This window comes from Conger conger, chromosome 6 (genome assembly GCF_963514075.1).
Source record: "Conger conger chromosome 6, fConCon1.1, whole genome shotgun sequence".
Taxonomy (NCBI): Eukaryota; Metazoa; Chordata; class Actinopteri; order Anguilliformes; family Congridae; genus Conger; species Conger conger.
Window position 1 is genome coordinate 25,017,233 of NC_083765.1, and position 15,529 is coordinate 25,032,761.

At 49.4% G+C, this 15,529-nt stretch overlaps 1 protein-coding gene across 5 annotated transcripts in view; it reads left to right on the forward strand.

The window, feature by feature from the left end:
• Positions 1–15,529, forward strand: part of klhl5 (kelch-like family member 5) — a 52,797-nt gene that overhangs the window by 29,680 nt on the left and 7,588 nt on the right. For all 5 annotated transcript variants that reach the window (XM_061245019.1, XM_061245018.1, XM_061245020.1 and 2 more), the window contains 6 exons: positions 1,424–1,560; positions 3,728–3,924; positions 7,623–7,835; positions 11,987–12,173; positions 13,198–13,422; positions 15,109–15,271. In XM_061245019.1, the coding sequence (XP_061101003.1) occupies positions 1,424–1,560; positions 3,728–3,924; positions 7,623–7,835; positions 11,987–12,173; positions 13,198–13,422; positions 15,109–15,271 (1,122 nt within the window). The remainder of the gene's footprint in view (positions 1–1,423; positions 1,561–3,727; positions 3,925–7,622; positions 7,836–11,986; positions 12,174–13,197; positions 13,423–15,108; positions 15,272–15,529) is intronic.

The window sequence follows — 15,529 nt, forward strand, 5'->3', positions numbered from 1 at the left end:
CTCTCTCTCTCTCTCTCTCTCCCTCTCTCTGGAGCCCTCCTCCCATGATGCACTGCTGTCTAAGAGCCTGCCGTTCTCCTGCCTCCTCCAGCTGAGCTGAAAATAGCTCCTGTCAGTCAGCCTCTGACAGCTCCCCCCCCACTGAGGAATTAGAAAGAAGGAGAAACTGCATTACAGGGCAACTTCAGGTTTGATATCAGCCAGGGATGCTGCTGGGAAATGAGAGTTAAGTCTGAACCCCCCCCCCCCCCCCTTTCTCTTGGGGATATAGGAGTGTGTCTAGCACCTGACAGGCTGGCAGGCAGACAGACCGAGCGGGAAAATGGCAGGTGTGTGCGCAGAACTCAGCGACTCGCACGTTCATCTCCGTGAGAGGGAGCGTGTCGGTTACTCAGAGCACGCTCCCGTCCTGCCCTACTCTCTCTGCTCGGCCGGTCCTCACGCGCTCTTAACCGCGCCCGTCAGCGCCTGCTTCACGCTCCTTCACCCTCCTTCACCCTGTTACTTTCCTGCTGGAAGCGATGGCCTCCCCTCATTGGTCGCCTCAGTTTTCCCAGGTCATGTGGCCAAGTGATGCGTCTTGAATAGCCAGTGACACATGAAGGGGTGCGCCTTTGTTAGAGGTGCTGCAGGACATCTCTGTCTGACGGCGTCTTTATGACCTTTTGGTTTGGAACTGCTTCAATGCTTCCTGATGCTCTTGGCTGTGATAATAATATTTGTATACAATTCCAACGGCGATGGAGCGAATTTAGTTTTTTGGATTTGGGGTCAAACTGCCACGTTGTATACAGTATCAGAATATCTCAGATAGCAGGTCTTTGTCACTGAGTTGGCAGTGAGATCTTCAAGCCTGTCCACTCCAAGAACTATAATGATGAACAATGACTGCAATGATAACAATGTGAGGGTCCACGCTGGTGAACGATAATGTTCTGTAAATAGTGGCGCCAAGCCATTTTGTACGTCATGGGCCCTGTGACCCAGCGGGGGGCTCTGATGTTCCCTCAGTTTCCTTACGGGTGGGGGGAGCAGAATGTAGCGCCTCCATACCCTGGTCCTGTCGATAAGGATCCTGTGTCCATGGTGTCTTCAGTCTTGTTGGGAATCGAGCTTATCTCCCCCGGTAACTGTTTTTTATGCTCTAAATGAGGGAGGCCTGATAGTTCTTCAATGAACACATTAATTGATTCCCTGTGGAAAAATGTCCCTGGAGGCATGATCTGGAGAAATGAGTCATTCTGCTACATAAGAGAGCCGGTGAAGCCATTAGCTGTAGAGTCGGAATATGAATGTGTTGGAGGCACAGTGTCAGAGCCTCAGCTGTCAATCAGACTCTGGTAGCAGAATGAAATGACTAAATTAGCTTGAATCATCATCATCCTTCTCACTGTCCACCCTCCCTCCCCCACATCCGCTGCAGACTCGTCCTGTCCTCGGTCTCGGACTACTTTGCCGCCATGTTCACCAGCGACGTGAGAGAGGCCAAGCAGGAGGAAGTGAAGATGGAGGGGGTGGACCCAGATGCATTGTGGGCACTGGTGCAGTACGCTTACACAGGTACAGTTACCATGGTGAAGCAGATTTCCCACGAGCATGAGCGCCTCTCTCAACTGACACCGCACCTCTGCCTGTGTCCAATCTCTCGCCATGATGGAGCTGAACAGAATCTAATGGAATGAGATAGAATAGAAACATTATTTTAATTAAACATATAATGGAGATTTTACTTCAGTTCTCTTAGCCTAAAAAAATTACTATTAGCAAAGAAGACAACATCAAACTCGCAATAAACATTCCTGTCAATATACATTTAATTTAGTTGATTAGTTGTGTGAGACTTTTAAAGAACATGCAGGGGTGTTCATGAAAAAGAAGATTGTAGCTTACAGCACAATTATTACATACTGTACCCTCAGTGAGCACTTCATTAGGTATTTATTTGACTTTTTGGATTTAGACGTTTTGGTCTTCTGCTGCGGTAGCCTATCCTCTTCGAGGTTTGACACCTATGTTCAGAGATGCTCTTCTGCATGCCACTGTTGTAATGTGTGTTTTTTTTGCTTTACTGTCACCTTTCTGCCAGCTTTGACCAGTCTGTCCCTTCTCCACTGACCTCTCTCATTAACAAGACATTTTTTCCCAGTACTTCTTCTCCCTGGATGTTTTTCGTTTTCACACCATTCACCATTCAAACCACCCTGCCTGGCAACAACAATCATTCCACGGTCAAAGTCACTTAGATCACATTTCTTCACCGTTCTGACATTTGCCCTGTAAAACAGCTGACTATTTCTGCATGCTTTTATGCATTTAGTTGAGTTTATATGTCTAAAGGGAGAAATAATGACATTTTTGCTTGAGAAAGCCTGAAAATGCATGGGCCACAAGGAAGATGGTTCTGCTGATGTATTGTGTGGGGCTCTCTTGTTTAAACAGTCCTTATGTTACAGTATTGATGTTCAATACTTTCTAAAGGTCAATCAGACAGACTGCTCAGAGTTTGTTTCCTCATTTCTACATGTCAGCACACGCACATGACTCTTTTAGCACTGTAGAGTCCTGCTTTAATGCAGTCAGGTGAGCCAGTCTAGACCCCCCCCCACACACACACACACCCCCAGGGCTGGAGCCGTGCTTCCCAGTGAGCGTGTGCTCTCGACCGCCATGTCCAGTCCCAGCGGGGCCGCCTGGCGCCATGGTTACGACCCGCTAAAACTCCTCTCATGTGATCCACTGCTGAAATATGAAACGATTAAATCCCATCTTTTTTTCATTTTTTTCATTTTTCTTCAGTCCAGCAAATCCTTATATCAGTCCTGCTGGGCACTAATGATGCTGTGCAGTACAGTATTTTCATTGTCCTCCATTATGGTACACATTTGCTACCGTTTCTTAATGATAATGCAGCACCGTATGATTGTGTGTGCTGCTACTGTGTGTTACCTCCTGTGGGACTAGTCTCTGTCATACACCGGGTGCATGGCGGATGAATACCCTTAGCTGGTGTGGTTTTGTGGGTCACGGCCGTGGCTTTGTGGAAGCCCGTCTGCGGAGGCTACGTGGTGCTGTCTGTGGAGAGTGGAGGAGCACAGAGGGGTCACACAGGGTCCAGTTTTGACCTTTGAGTGGTGTGATGTCATCAGTGTGTGCCGTGGTGGTCTGCCCCGCTCAGGGGGCCAGGGATTGACATTCCCCCTGAAGCTCGAAAACCCCAGTGGTTACCGGGGTTATTGCAGTTTATTAAGCCTCTGGTGCCAAAAAAGATAATTTTCTCATTGAAGTCCATTCAAAACTGTGAATTTACTTTGGTGAAATGATTCTATTTTGAGCCAAACATTTAATTCATAATCTAGTCTAATGATATTAGAATAATCTAATTCTTCACACTGAATTATTTTCTCCAGGGAAGGTTTTTTTCTGAGCCACGCAGAAGAGGATATAAGGTTTTAAATAATCCTGTCCCTTCACGTTCAGGTAACCAGTGCACATGCAGAAAGCCCCCATAGTCAAACGTGGCAGCCTCCATCAACTGTCCCATAGGAATTCAGAATAAGCAGGAGCTGTCTCCAGGTGTGGTGTAGCTCTGGCTGGGTCGTGGTGTAACTGGCTGGGCTGTCTCCAGGTGTGGTGTAACTGTGGCTGGGCTGTCTCCAGGTGTGGTGTAACTGTGGCTGGGCTGTCTCCAGGTGTGGGGTTAGTAACTCGTCCCTCTGGTCCTGGGCAGGGCGGTTGGAGCTGCGGGAGGACACCATAGAGAGCCTGCTGTCGGCCTCCTGCCTGCTGCAGCTGTCGGCCGTGGTGCACGCCTGCTGCGGCTTCCTCATCAAGCAGCTGCACCCGTCCAACTGCCTGGGCATCCGCTCCTTCGGCGACGCGCAGGGCTGCCTGGACCTGCACCGCGTGGCACACAACTACACCATGGTGAGCCCCGCCCCGCCCCGCCCCTGCCCCGCCCCGCCCCGCCCCCGCCCCACACCGCCCTGCCCCCGACCCGCCCCGCCCCTGCCCCGCCCTGGCCCTGTCCAACCCTGCCCCGCCCCTGTCCATGTTCTGCAGTTTGTGTCTGAAAACTGTTCAGAGACAGAAAGAGCTGTAATGACTTAATGAGTACGTCTGAGGCCCAGATCAATTAGAGCTAATGCACGTCAGTGCCATGGAAACATCAGAAATGTCGGCTAAAATATTTCAGTGGATTAACCAGGTAATCCTTCAGTGTTGTTATTCTGAACATTCCGAGATTGACAGTAAGGAAGTATGCGTGCATTTGTCCACGCGTGCGTGTGTGTGTGTCTGTCTGTGTGTGTGCGTCTATGTGTATGCGTATGCGTGTGTGTGTGGCTGTTATTTGTTATGTAGAATCTCCCTCAGAACAGCCCTAAGTGAGTGAAAGAAGCTGAATGGTATGCTGACAGGGTGGAGGAGAGCAGCTTTGTTTTATGTCAGCTTCTCAATGACAGAGCCAGAGGCTGCTGTCAGGTAGGCCTATCCTCACACACACACACACACACACACACACACACACACACACACACACACACTCACACATGTACTGACACACTGACACACACACACTCATACACATGCACACACACACACACACACTCACATGCACATGCACACTCACACACATGCACACTCTCTCTCACTCTCTCTCTCACACACACACACTTTCACACACTCACACACACACACACACACACACACTCTCACACACACATACACACTTTCTCACACACAAACACACACACACACACACACAATGAAAGCGCCAGAGGCTGCTGTCAGGTAGGCCTCCCCTCCCTCCTTTACATAGCGCTCCCACCTGACTAATCTGAGCGGCAGAGCAGCAGTCCCCAGCGCACACAGAGCACACACACACACACACACACACACACACACACACACACACACACACACACACAGAGCCGGTGGAGGGGCTTAGCACAGGCCTGGGGGCCGGCCACAGAGCCATCCAACCAGGCTCTCACAGATAAGAGGTTAATGTATTCATAGAGGGGGAGTGTGCGTGAGAAAAAAAAGGAAATGAGCAACTAAATATCCATCTGCTTTGGGAAAGATTTAAATTTGAAATGTTGAAAAGGGCAGTGTGATAGATCCAGCGGCATTGCAAGGTTATTCTTCTCCCACTCTCCGTCTGTCACTTGTGCTCTCCGCATCTCCCTCTCTCCATCTCTCCCTTTCTCTCTCCTCCTCCCCATCTCTCTCCCTTTCTCTCTCTCCATCTCCCTTTCTCTCCATCTCTTCCTTTCTCTCTCTCCCTTTCTCCATCTCTCTTCCTTTCTCTCTATCCATCTCCCTTTCTCCGTCTCTACCTTTCTCTCTCTCTCCATCTCCCTTTCTCTCTCTCCATCTCTCTCTTTCTCTCTCTCTCCATCTCCCTTTCTCTCCCCATCTCTCCCTTTCTCTCTCCATCTCTCTCCATCTCTCCCTTTCTCTCTCTCCATCTCCATCTCTCTCCCTTTCTCTGCCTCTCTCTCTTTCCCTCTCTCTCTCTCTCTCTCTCTTTCTCTCTCTCTCTCTCTCTCTCTCTCCCTCTCTCCCCTCCCTGGCTCTGTGTTCAGGGGGAGAGCGCCCCGGGGAGGCTCGTGCGTGCGTGCCGGCGTTCCCTCCGCTCCGGAGCGTTCTCAACCCGCGGTCCAGCGAATCACAGCGCAGGAACATCACCCGCATGTAGAAGATCATTCCAGAAGGTGTCCATCTTCGTCAGCAGCGCGCTCGTAAAAATAACCGGGAGGGAGGGAACCGGAGCGGACAGCCGGGCCGTGTCAGTCACTGCTCGCTGACGCTTACAGCTTCACTCGTCTGCTCTTTATCGCTCTGTTTACGTGCGTGTGCCGTGTTTCAGTGATCAGTGCATGGCATGCAGGTGTTATAATCATCGTAACCATCATCTGTACTCCGCGAAGCGCAGTCCATGAATAATGAATCTGAGTGCTGCACATGTACGGAACATTAACAATAAATACAAGGTAATAATTCATCCAGCAGAATATGAACAAATTATTAATATTAAAAGTACGAGCAACGGTAAGGACATGTGAGCATTAAATGCTTTGTGATATAAGTGTTTTGAAGCTTTGTGAGACCTGAGCTGAATTCTTTCGGAGCCATGGGCTGTATTTTGAGCATGTGGCTGAGTGATATATCGCATAACTATCCTTATCATAATGTATTGACTTATGACTTTTCAATCATAAGATTCTGCGATATTCACACTTATTCATTTTGCTGCAGTGGCGTGTTTCTTTTCCGAGTGCATTTGCATTGGATCAAATACAAGCGTCAGATAAGAACATTTTGTGGAAATATGGGATTTAGTGCCGGAAAGGGTTGCTTGCACAGTCTGTGAATCAGTCAGTAAACAAGCCAGTCGGACAGAATGGACCAGTTAGTGAATCATACAGTCAGTGAATCAGTCAGTCAGGGGTATTTTGGCTTCAGGAGCTGTCGTCTCAGAGCTGAAGTGCCGCGTGAACAGAGCCTCAAGGCTGTCTCTGATCATCCGTCAACCCTCAAGTTTGAGTGTTCACTCCTGGGTGCAGGCCTCTGGCCTCTCCGTTTACCCATCTGTCGCTCTAGTTAACCCTCTTAATCGACTATGTCAGCGTGTGAGCAGCGCAAGCTAGCGTCAGGAAAGCCAATGTTACTGTGTAACTACCTGTAGTGAGCTGGCAAAGCGTTTCAGCCCGATCGTGATTTACTGGCGCTGACGGAGAAAAACTCAAGTCAAGTGCCTCACCGCTGGTAAGGATCGTGCAGTGAATTTAAGTTTGTTCTCTGGAGGAGAGCGCAGAACACAACTTCTCGGGATCTCTTTGTTTTATCTACCTTGGAACACAAATGAAAAAATTAAATCTTTTTAAAATGCTATATGTAGTTTTCAGTTTGTCTGAGTAAGATGAATATGTTGCTGTTTCCTTCATGTATGCTAGTCCAGCACATATATATATATTTTTTTCTTTTCTTTCCCCGAATCATTAGCACCATCTCCTACTCTGAATCAACAATGTTTTCTCAGCGCTGTTTAGCATATTAACCCTTTCAGTCTCAAGCCCAATATGATGTGGCTCTACCTAGGGGTTTTTGGCTTTGGTTGAAAATTTAGTAGGGTTTTAATCTGCGCTTAAAACAATAGTATTGCAGTCATTTTGGGGCTGAAATGGTTCAATCATATCGATATCAAAATAGCAACTTTTTTTATTGTACATCCATCCATCCATCCATCCATCCAGTACGGTTCTCTTGTTCCATCCCATCATGCAGAAATGTTTGGTGTAGGTTTGATGGTTTGATGGTTGCTTATGGGCTCTTTCAGCAGAGCTGGAGCCTACGGTCCAGACTAATTCAGCTGTCTGTTCTGTAACTCAGACTGTCTGCAGTTAGCTGACTGAAAAAGACTGGATACACCACTCTCTCTTGGGCAGTTGTTTCAGTGCTGGAATGGATGGAAAATTGCCCTGGTGCTTTGCTTATCTGTGTCCCTGGAATATGCTGATCCCCGCTGCTCTGCTGCTCTGCTGCTCTGTCAGTCCTCTCCTGCTCCAGCTCAGTCACAGTGTCCTCCCCCCCCCCCCCCCCCCCCCCCCCCTGTTCCGCAGGAGCATTTCCTGGAAGTCATTCGGAACCAGGAGTTCCTGCTGCTACCGCCCGGTGAGATCCAGAAGCTTCTGTCGTCAGACGACATGAACGTGCCGGACGAGGAGACGGTGCTGGACGCCCTGCTGGGCTGGGTGCAGCACGACAGCCCCGCACGCCAGCAGCACCTGCCCCCCCTGCTGGCACACATCCGCCTGCCCCTGCTGGCTCCACAGGTGAGGAGCGCCAGCCAAGCAGTCAATCATCCAATCAGGGAATCAGCCAAACAGCCAGTCAAACAGTCAATCAGCAAGTCAGTGAATCAGCCAATCAGACGGTCAGCCAGGTGAATCAGTCAGCCAATCACTCAATTATCCAAACAATCAGTTGGTTAGTCAGTTATCCAGTCAGTTTGTCACTCATTTAAATAGATGCCATTCAGCTAAATGCACAATATTGGTGCTTGTACCCTCTTTTACTCATCCATGATGGCGTTTTTGTGGGTTAGGCTGATATACAGTATCCGCATGAATCAGAAATGTGAGATGGAGAGTCTGTGTTCATCCCATCACTGCTGCGTCTCACTGCTTCTCAGTCCTGATTCAGGGCAGCCCCTCAATCACAGCAGGAACGCACCGCACAACAGACAAGCACATGTGATATATATTAATGCCGTGGCCTCAGAAATAATGGATGAAAAACACAGCGGTCTGGATGAACGAGCCATTGTCATTCTGCCCGCTTATTACAAACAAGTGCGCGTGCATCATGAATCAGTGCGCGCGTGTGTGTCCTGCATGCTGAACAGCTCCACAGTACTGCACATGCAGCGTGGACAGGGGAGAAGAAGGAAACGGAGGAGGAGGATTTATGAAAGGTGCACACCGAGGGAGGAGTGCCCACTGCCCCTCAGCCTGAGATTCAGGGGATTAGGCATCAGAGCAGAGCTCTGTGCCCCTGCTCTCTCTCTCTCCCTCTCTGTCTCTTTCTCCCTGTCTTCACTCCCCCTCTCTCCCTTTCTTCTCTCTCTCCCTCTCTTCTCACTCTCCCTCTCTCCCTTTCTTCTCTTTCTCTCTCCTTTTCTTCTCTCTCTCTTACTCTCCCTCCTTCTCTCCCTCCCTCTCTCTCTCTCCATCTCCTGACTTTTCACTCTCCCTCACTTCTCTCTCTCTCTCTCTCTCTCCCTCTCTTCTCTCCTCTCTCCCACCCTTCTTGATCTCCCTCTCTTCTCTTCTCTCCTCCCTCTCTCTTTCTCTGTTCTCTCCCTCTCTCCACGGTGGGTGGCTGCTGTTCAGCTGGCTCCGTTGTGAATAATTGAATTATTTTTGGGGGAGCGAGGAGAAGCGGGGAGAAGTCAGGAGAAGTGGGCTGATTTAGCGCGTGGCTCTTCTGTTCCCCGGCGGTGGAGTTCAGCGGGGGCTGGCCACGGAGATTACAGAACCTCTGGGGGGGAGCCGGTTGGGCTCAGGCTCAGAGAGGATTTCCTCTCTCAAAGGGATTGTCTCCTTTTTGGCTGGCAAGATGGGAGGCAGGCTCCCACCAGACACACAAAGACGAAAACGGCCATTTTCCTGGATCTGTCTGTAATTTAATCTCCCTCTCATCCCAAACACAGCCCAGTGGGTCATTTATGTTTGCTGTAGCCAGCGATGGAGAAACCTTTCCAACCTCCATTTGTCATTTTCTAGCACATTAACGTTTTGCTAACGGCATTGTCTGTGTGACTCTTATGGATGTTATAAGTGATTGAAATAAAAGCCATTTCTGTTTATTGAAAGGTACCCAGTGCACATATTATGCAAAATAGTTATTTACTTCTTAGTATTTATTTTTCCTCTGGTCTATACCTAGCACGCACAAAAACATTTTTGTCACATGTAAAACGCATGTAATGGTTATCGTCAACGTAATGGTATTCTGCAGATGATGTCTTAAAATGGGTGGAGTATGACACAGAAGTTGCTGTGCACACATTTAAATGAAATGTGTCTGTTATTGAACAGTTAGCACGTAAGTAGCAGGCCACTTCACTGCAGCGGTTTATTACAACTGATATCTTTACTCTCCCCCTGTGTGTTCTTACGACCCCCCCCCCCCCAATAAACACGCACACACGTGCACACACACTCACACACACACACACACACAAAAAGGAAAAGTGTGTGGGAAGGGGAAGAAAAAAAAAATTCATTTAATGTTTTCCCATTCTGGGGGTATACAGCGCTGTGTGTGTCTGCAGGATTTACTAGCACTCAGTGTCACACTGAGTGGAATGGTGAACAGTATTTCTTGCAGGGTGGTAAATTGCCCTTGCCTCTGTATTTCCAGGGAGAGTACAGCAGGTGAATGGATTCGGGTGATAAAGACAGATCGTAACTGCTGCGGCAGACCTTGCTCACCTCAAAAGGACAGAACATAAAACCCAGCCGTTGTTACCCATCGATACAGACGCTTTCACTCTGGGCCGCTCCGGTTGTGCTGCCCGGAGCTTTATTGAGGGCCATGTTTGACCCTGTCATTTGTAGCAACCATTTATAACAGGCGCACATCCCACAATTACATTCCTAGTTATTTAAAACAAATGAAATCATCAAGTGTAGAATTCTTTTTTTTTTTTTTACTGCATGGGAGCTGAATTGAAATATACAATGCAACACTTGTGTTCGTCTTCTAGATTGTTCCAGCATTTAGCATATGTTTGTATCCAGACCGTCTCAGACAGATTGTGTTCTTGCATAATACATTTATACAGGTGGATAGTTTACACCAGGGGTCACCAACACGGTGTCCGCGGGCACCAGGTCGCCCCCAAGGACCACATGAGTCGCCCGCAGGCCTGTTCTAAAAATAGCACAACTCACCAGTGAGCTGCATCTAAAATTTAATTTTATTCTGTTGCTATTTTTTTTTAATCACACTTGCATTTATATAGATTTAAAAATGACAATATCTTAAAAATATGTTTATTATACATGAAGTTTAGATAAGTTTAGGTGAACTCTGACCTACTCTAGTTCAAAGGTCAGTATTGTGCGCGTGACAAAACAAACTGGTAGCCCTTAGTATGACTCAGTACCCATGAAGTAGCTCTCAGTTTCAAAAAGGTTGGTGACCCCTGGTTTACACCCTTTGACTTGCACACCTAGATGCCAAGATATTTTCCAGATATTTGTTTTCTGAAATATCTGAAAAATGAAGTGCAACTAGGAATGTTGCAGATATTTTAATGAAGTAATACAGCATTCAAATATGGGCGGCGGTAATGAGGTTCTGAGAGAGCCGGAGTTTTCCGGAAGCCCGTCTCTCCTTCTGGGACATCTGCGTTTGTGAATGACCTCCGTGTGGGGCAGGGATTCCTGCTCTGCCCGGGCCGTGACACTGTGGGTGTAGACAGCGGGAGTGTGGTGATGATACGGGCTGCCAGGCCGCGTGTGCTGCCGGTGAATTTCCCCTCCTGGCAGACCGGCAGCTGGCCCAGGACCAGCTCTCCATAACGAGTAGCCGCCTGATGGCGGCTGAATCTTTTTCTGTTGGGTGGGGCAGCATTGTCTGTATGACCAGTTCGTAGGTGTCGCAACCACCGAGGCCACACCCTCCTGATTTCTTTTTTTCCTCTCTGGATCCATTTTCTGTCATCTTTTCTGGAATATCTACATTTTGGCATAGTAGTTTCAAAGTAACCGACTGTAATTAAATTAATTAAATTAAATGTTTTACATTTTATTTTATTTTTAAAGAAACTTAAGGGCTCTGCTGGGTTGCTCACTCTGCTCAGGTGCCGTTGTCGTGTACGGAGGGGCCCTGTAATCCCAGCCGTGCTCCCTGTGGCTGGCAGCCGCGCAGGGTGACGCATGGTGGTGGTGTCGCCTGAGGTTAGGGAGGGTTCAGTCAGGAGTGAACTGATTCTGTCATAAACTGTGTTTTGATTGGCAGATATGTATTACAGTGTAGGAAGAGGTGCACCCACGTATTGAACATTCCAGTTGAAACTAATCGGAAGTTCTGGTTTGACGCACAGTCATAATTTTTCAGAGGTAACCCCAAAGTGCCCCTGTTATTTTATTTACACTCAAACACTGGCTAGTGTGGGAGTGCATCACCCAGATGGCTATTGCTGCTCCTATGTCATGTATCAGACCTGGCCCCTATAATCCAAATCCAGCCCTGGTTTTCTTTTCTCCCAGATAATTAACTAAACAATTGGTGCCACTGATTGGCCCCAACTGTCTTCACACCTGACTCCCAGGTAAATGGAAGGTGAAAAACCAGCAGTTCTCAGCCATTGCGGACTGTATTTTGCTGATCCCTGTCCTGTACAGTGTAGGAACAGAGTAGTGGACAGTTTAATGGGGCTGCATTGATGACCCTATGTCCCCCCTCCCCCCAGTTCCTGGCGGACATGGAGTCGAACCTGCTCCTGCGGGAGAGCGTGGAGTGCCAGCGCCTGGTGATGGAGGCCATGAAGTACCACCTGCTGCCCGAGCGCCGGCCCCAGCTCCAGAGCCCCCGCACCCGGCCCCGCAAGGCCACCGTGGGGGCGCTGTTCGCCGTGGGGGGCATGGACGCCACCAAAGGTCTCACACATCTCTCCTTCTACCCCTCTACCCCTCTCACTCTCTGGCTCTCTCTCTGTCTCACCTGCTCACTCTTTTCCTCTCTCACTTTCTCTCCTTCGTCTCCCCCCCCTCTCTCTTTCTCTGGCTCTTTCACTCTCTCCCTCTTTCTCTTTCTCTTTCCCTCTGTCTCTTACTCAGCTATACACTCACTGAGCACTGACCTAGTTACTGATTTACTTCATGCGATTATCTAATCAGCCAATCGTGTGGCAGCAGTGCACTGCATAAAATCATGTAGATTCGGGTCAGGAGCTTCAGTTAATCAACCAACCAATGTGATTTCAGTGATTTTGACTGTGGAATGATTGTTGCTGCCAGACACGGTGGTTTGAATATCTCTGCTGAATATCTTCTGCTCTGCAGAAGAGCATCTCTGAACGCATCAAACCTCTAAGTGGATAGGCTACCGCAGCAGAAGACTTGAGTCTAATAAATACCTAATAAAGTGCTCACTGAGTGTAGATAGCTGCTTAGATTGAGGAATTTGCATGAGTACATAATGCCCTCACCTGTGAGACTCAAAACACTACTCTATTATGGGCCTGGCCAGGCTGGCTGACAATGTAATCTAGTTTGCCCAATGCTTGCAGATGTGCTTTATTTGCCAGTGGAAAGTATCTAGTCATATTGATCTGTGCTGATGGGATTCCATTTTGAAGTGCTGATTAAAATGAAATTTCAGACCAGTCTGTCTAGCTTACGAGCAGCTTACCCGATGGTTCAGCATTTACAAAGCCGGCAATCTGTTGGAAATGTGTGCTAGCTAACCAGCCAGCTTGCCAATATATATCGTCACATTAGCTAGTTACTGTGTGATATCGGACACTCTGAACACTCAAGAATGCAAAACAAGAATGAAGTTAATAATAAACCTTTCCCAAGACAGGTGTAAATCGGGTATTGGTTTGAAATGGATGGTTGTAGCAGAGCTGTTGTGTTGTCGGTGAATGAGGGGTGATATCGCGGTGTCTTCCCCCCGCAGGGGCGACGAGCATCGAGCAGTACTGCCTGCGCAGGGACTCGTGGAAGCAGGTGGCGGTGATGAGCGGGCGGAGGCTGCAGTTCGGCGTGGCCGTGCTGGAGGACCGGCTGTACGTGGTGGGCGGGCGGGACGGGCTGAAGACCCTCAACACGGTGGAGTGCTACAACCCCCGCAGCAGGAGCTGGAGCGTCATGCCCTCCATGTCCACCCACCGACACGGCCTGGGTGAGCGCCCCGCCCGTAACCGTGCCACCGCTGCCCCGCCCGTAACCGTGCCACCGCTGCCCCGCCCGTAACCGTGCCACCGCTGCCCCGCCCGTAACCGTGCCACCGCTGCCCCGCCCGTAACCGTGCCACCGCTGCCCCGCCCGTAACCGTGCCACCGCTGTGGCCCCGCCCCTAACCGTGCCACCGCTGAGGCCCCGCCCCTAACCGTGCCACCGCTGTGGCCCCGCCCCTAACCGTGCCACCGCTGAGGCCCCGCCCGTAACCGTGCCACCGCTGTGGCCCCGCCCGTAACCGTGCCACCGCTGAGGCCCCGCCCGTAACCGTGCCACCGCTGTGGCCCCGCCCGTAACCATGCCACCGCTGTGGACCCGCCCGTAACCGTGCCACCGCTGGGGCCCCGCCCGTAACCGTGCCACCGCTGTAGCCCCCTCCTAAAGGCATGGCCTCTCGCCTATAACCCAATATAGACATGGCCTGGATGAGTGGCCCCGCCCATAAGCCTCCCACAGATAACAGGCAGGGTGTGGCCCCGCCCATAATTCTTTTGCTTAACATTAATTCTGCAGCCAAGTTCACCTTGCCATCGATGGGCAATTATTCAGGGGAACGGGCACACGCACACTGGCATGTGCTCAGGCACACACACACAGACACAGTGGGCCCAGATGGTGACAGTACTACAGTGCAGGCTCACAGATGTTGGTAATGACTCATTTCCTAGATTACTCAGGGATGAGGGCATTGCAGAATAGGACACCGTCGACTTGTTTGAATATTCATCGATATCTAATCAATGAACAGCAATTTCCAGACCATAAAAGGCCTGTGTTGTGTCTTTATGCGATCTGTGTTTTGTGTCCATGTTGTGTGTTATATATTCATGGCTGTGTGCCTTGTCTGAAAGCTATGGCTCAGAACAAACAGAGGAGTAGGGATATTTTTGATACTATTTGTGTGAATACAGCTTACACTGGCCATGTGTACTTATGCATACTTGTGTGTACGTCTGTTTGTATGTGTGTGCACGCGTGTATTGTGTGTGCACGTGTTGTGTGTTGTGCGTGTGCGTGTGCGTGTGTTGTGTGCTTGTGTGTGTGTGTGTGTGTGTGTGTGTCTGTATGTGTGTCTGTGTGTGTTGTATGTGTTGTGTGTGTGTGTGTGTGTGTATTTGTGTATATTTGTGTATGTGTTGTGTGTGTGTGTGTGTATTTGTGTATGTGTTGTGTGTGTGTGTGTGTGTATTTGTGTATGTGTTGTGTGTGTGTGTGCGCGTGTGTGTGTGCATATGTGTGTGTTGTGTGTGTGTATATGTGTGTATGTGTATGTGTTGTGTGTATGTGTTGTGTGTGTGTGTGTGTGCGTATGTGTGTGTGTGTATTTGTGTATGTGTTGTGTGTGTGTGTGTGTGTTTGCGTATGTGTGTGTGTGTGTGTGTGCACGTGCACGTGTTGTATGTGTGTATGTGTGTATGTGTGTGTGTGTGTGTGTATGTATGTGTGTGTATGTGTATGTGTTGTGTGTATGTGTGTGTGTGTGTGTGTGTGTGTATATGTATATGTGTGTGTGTGTATGTGTGTATATGTATATGTGTGTGTATGTATGTATGTGTGTGTGTGTATGTGTGTATGTATGTATGTATGTGTGTGTGTGTGTGTGTGTGTGTGTGTGTGTGTGTGCACACAGGAGTGGCAGTGTTGGAGGGGCCCATGTACGCGGTGGGTGGGCATGATGGCTGGAGCTACCTGAGCACGGTGGAGCGCTGGGACCCTCAGGCGCGGCAGTGGAGCTTCGTGGCGAGCATGGCGACCCCGCGCAGCACCGTGGGCGTGGCCGTGCTCAACGGCAAGTGAGTCTCGCCATGGAAACCGCCCTTTATTTACGATCCTATTATTCTGCCGTCCAAGTCATGCACGGAGCAAATTTCCCTGTGTGCTGATATTACAGCATTAGTATTCACTCCACTGCTGACTCAGGCTGGAACTTTCCAGCGTCGCGCTTAAAGTCCCATCTCCCCCAAACTGATGCACGACAGACGCAGTCATTTCCACAAACGTGGCCTCCACGGGCGCCCTGTCGAGATTAAAAAAGCGGGTCAGGATTTGAA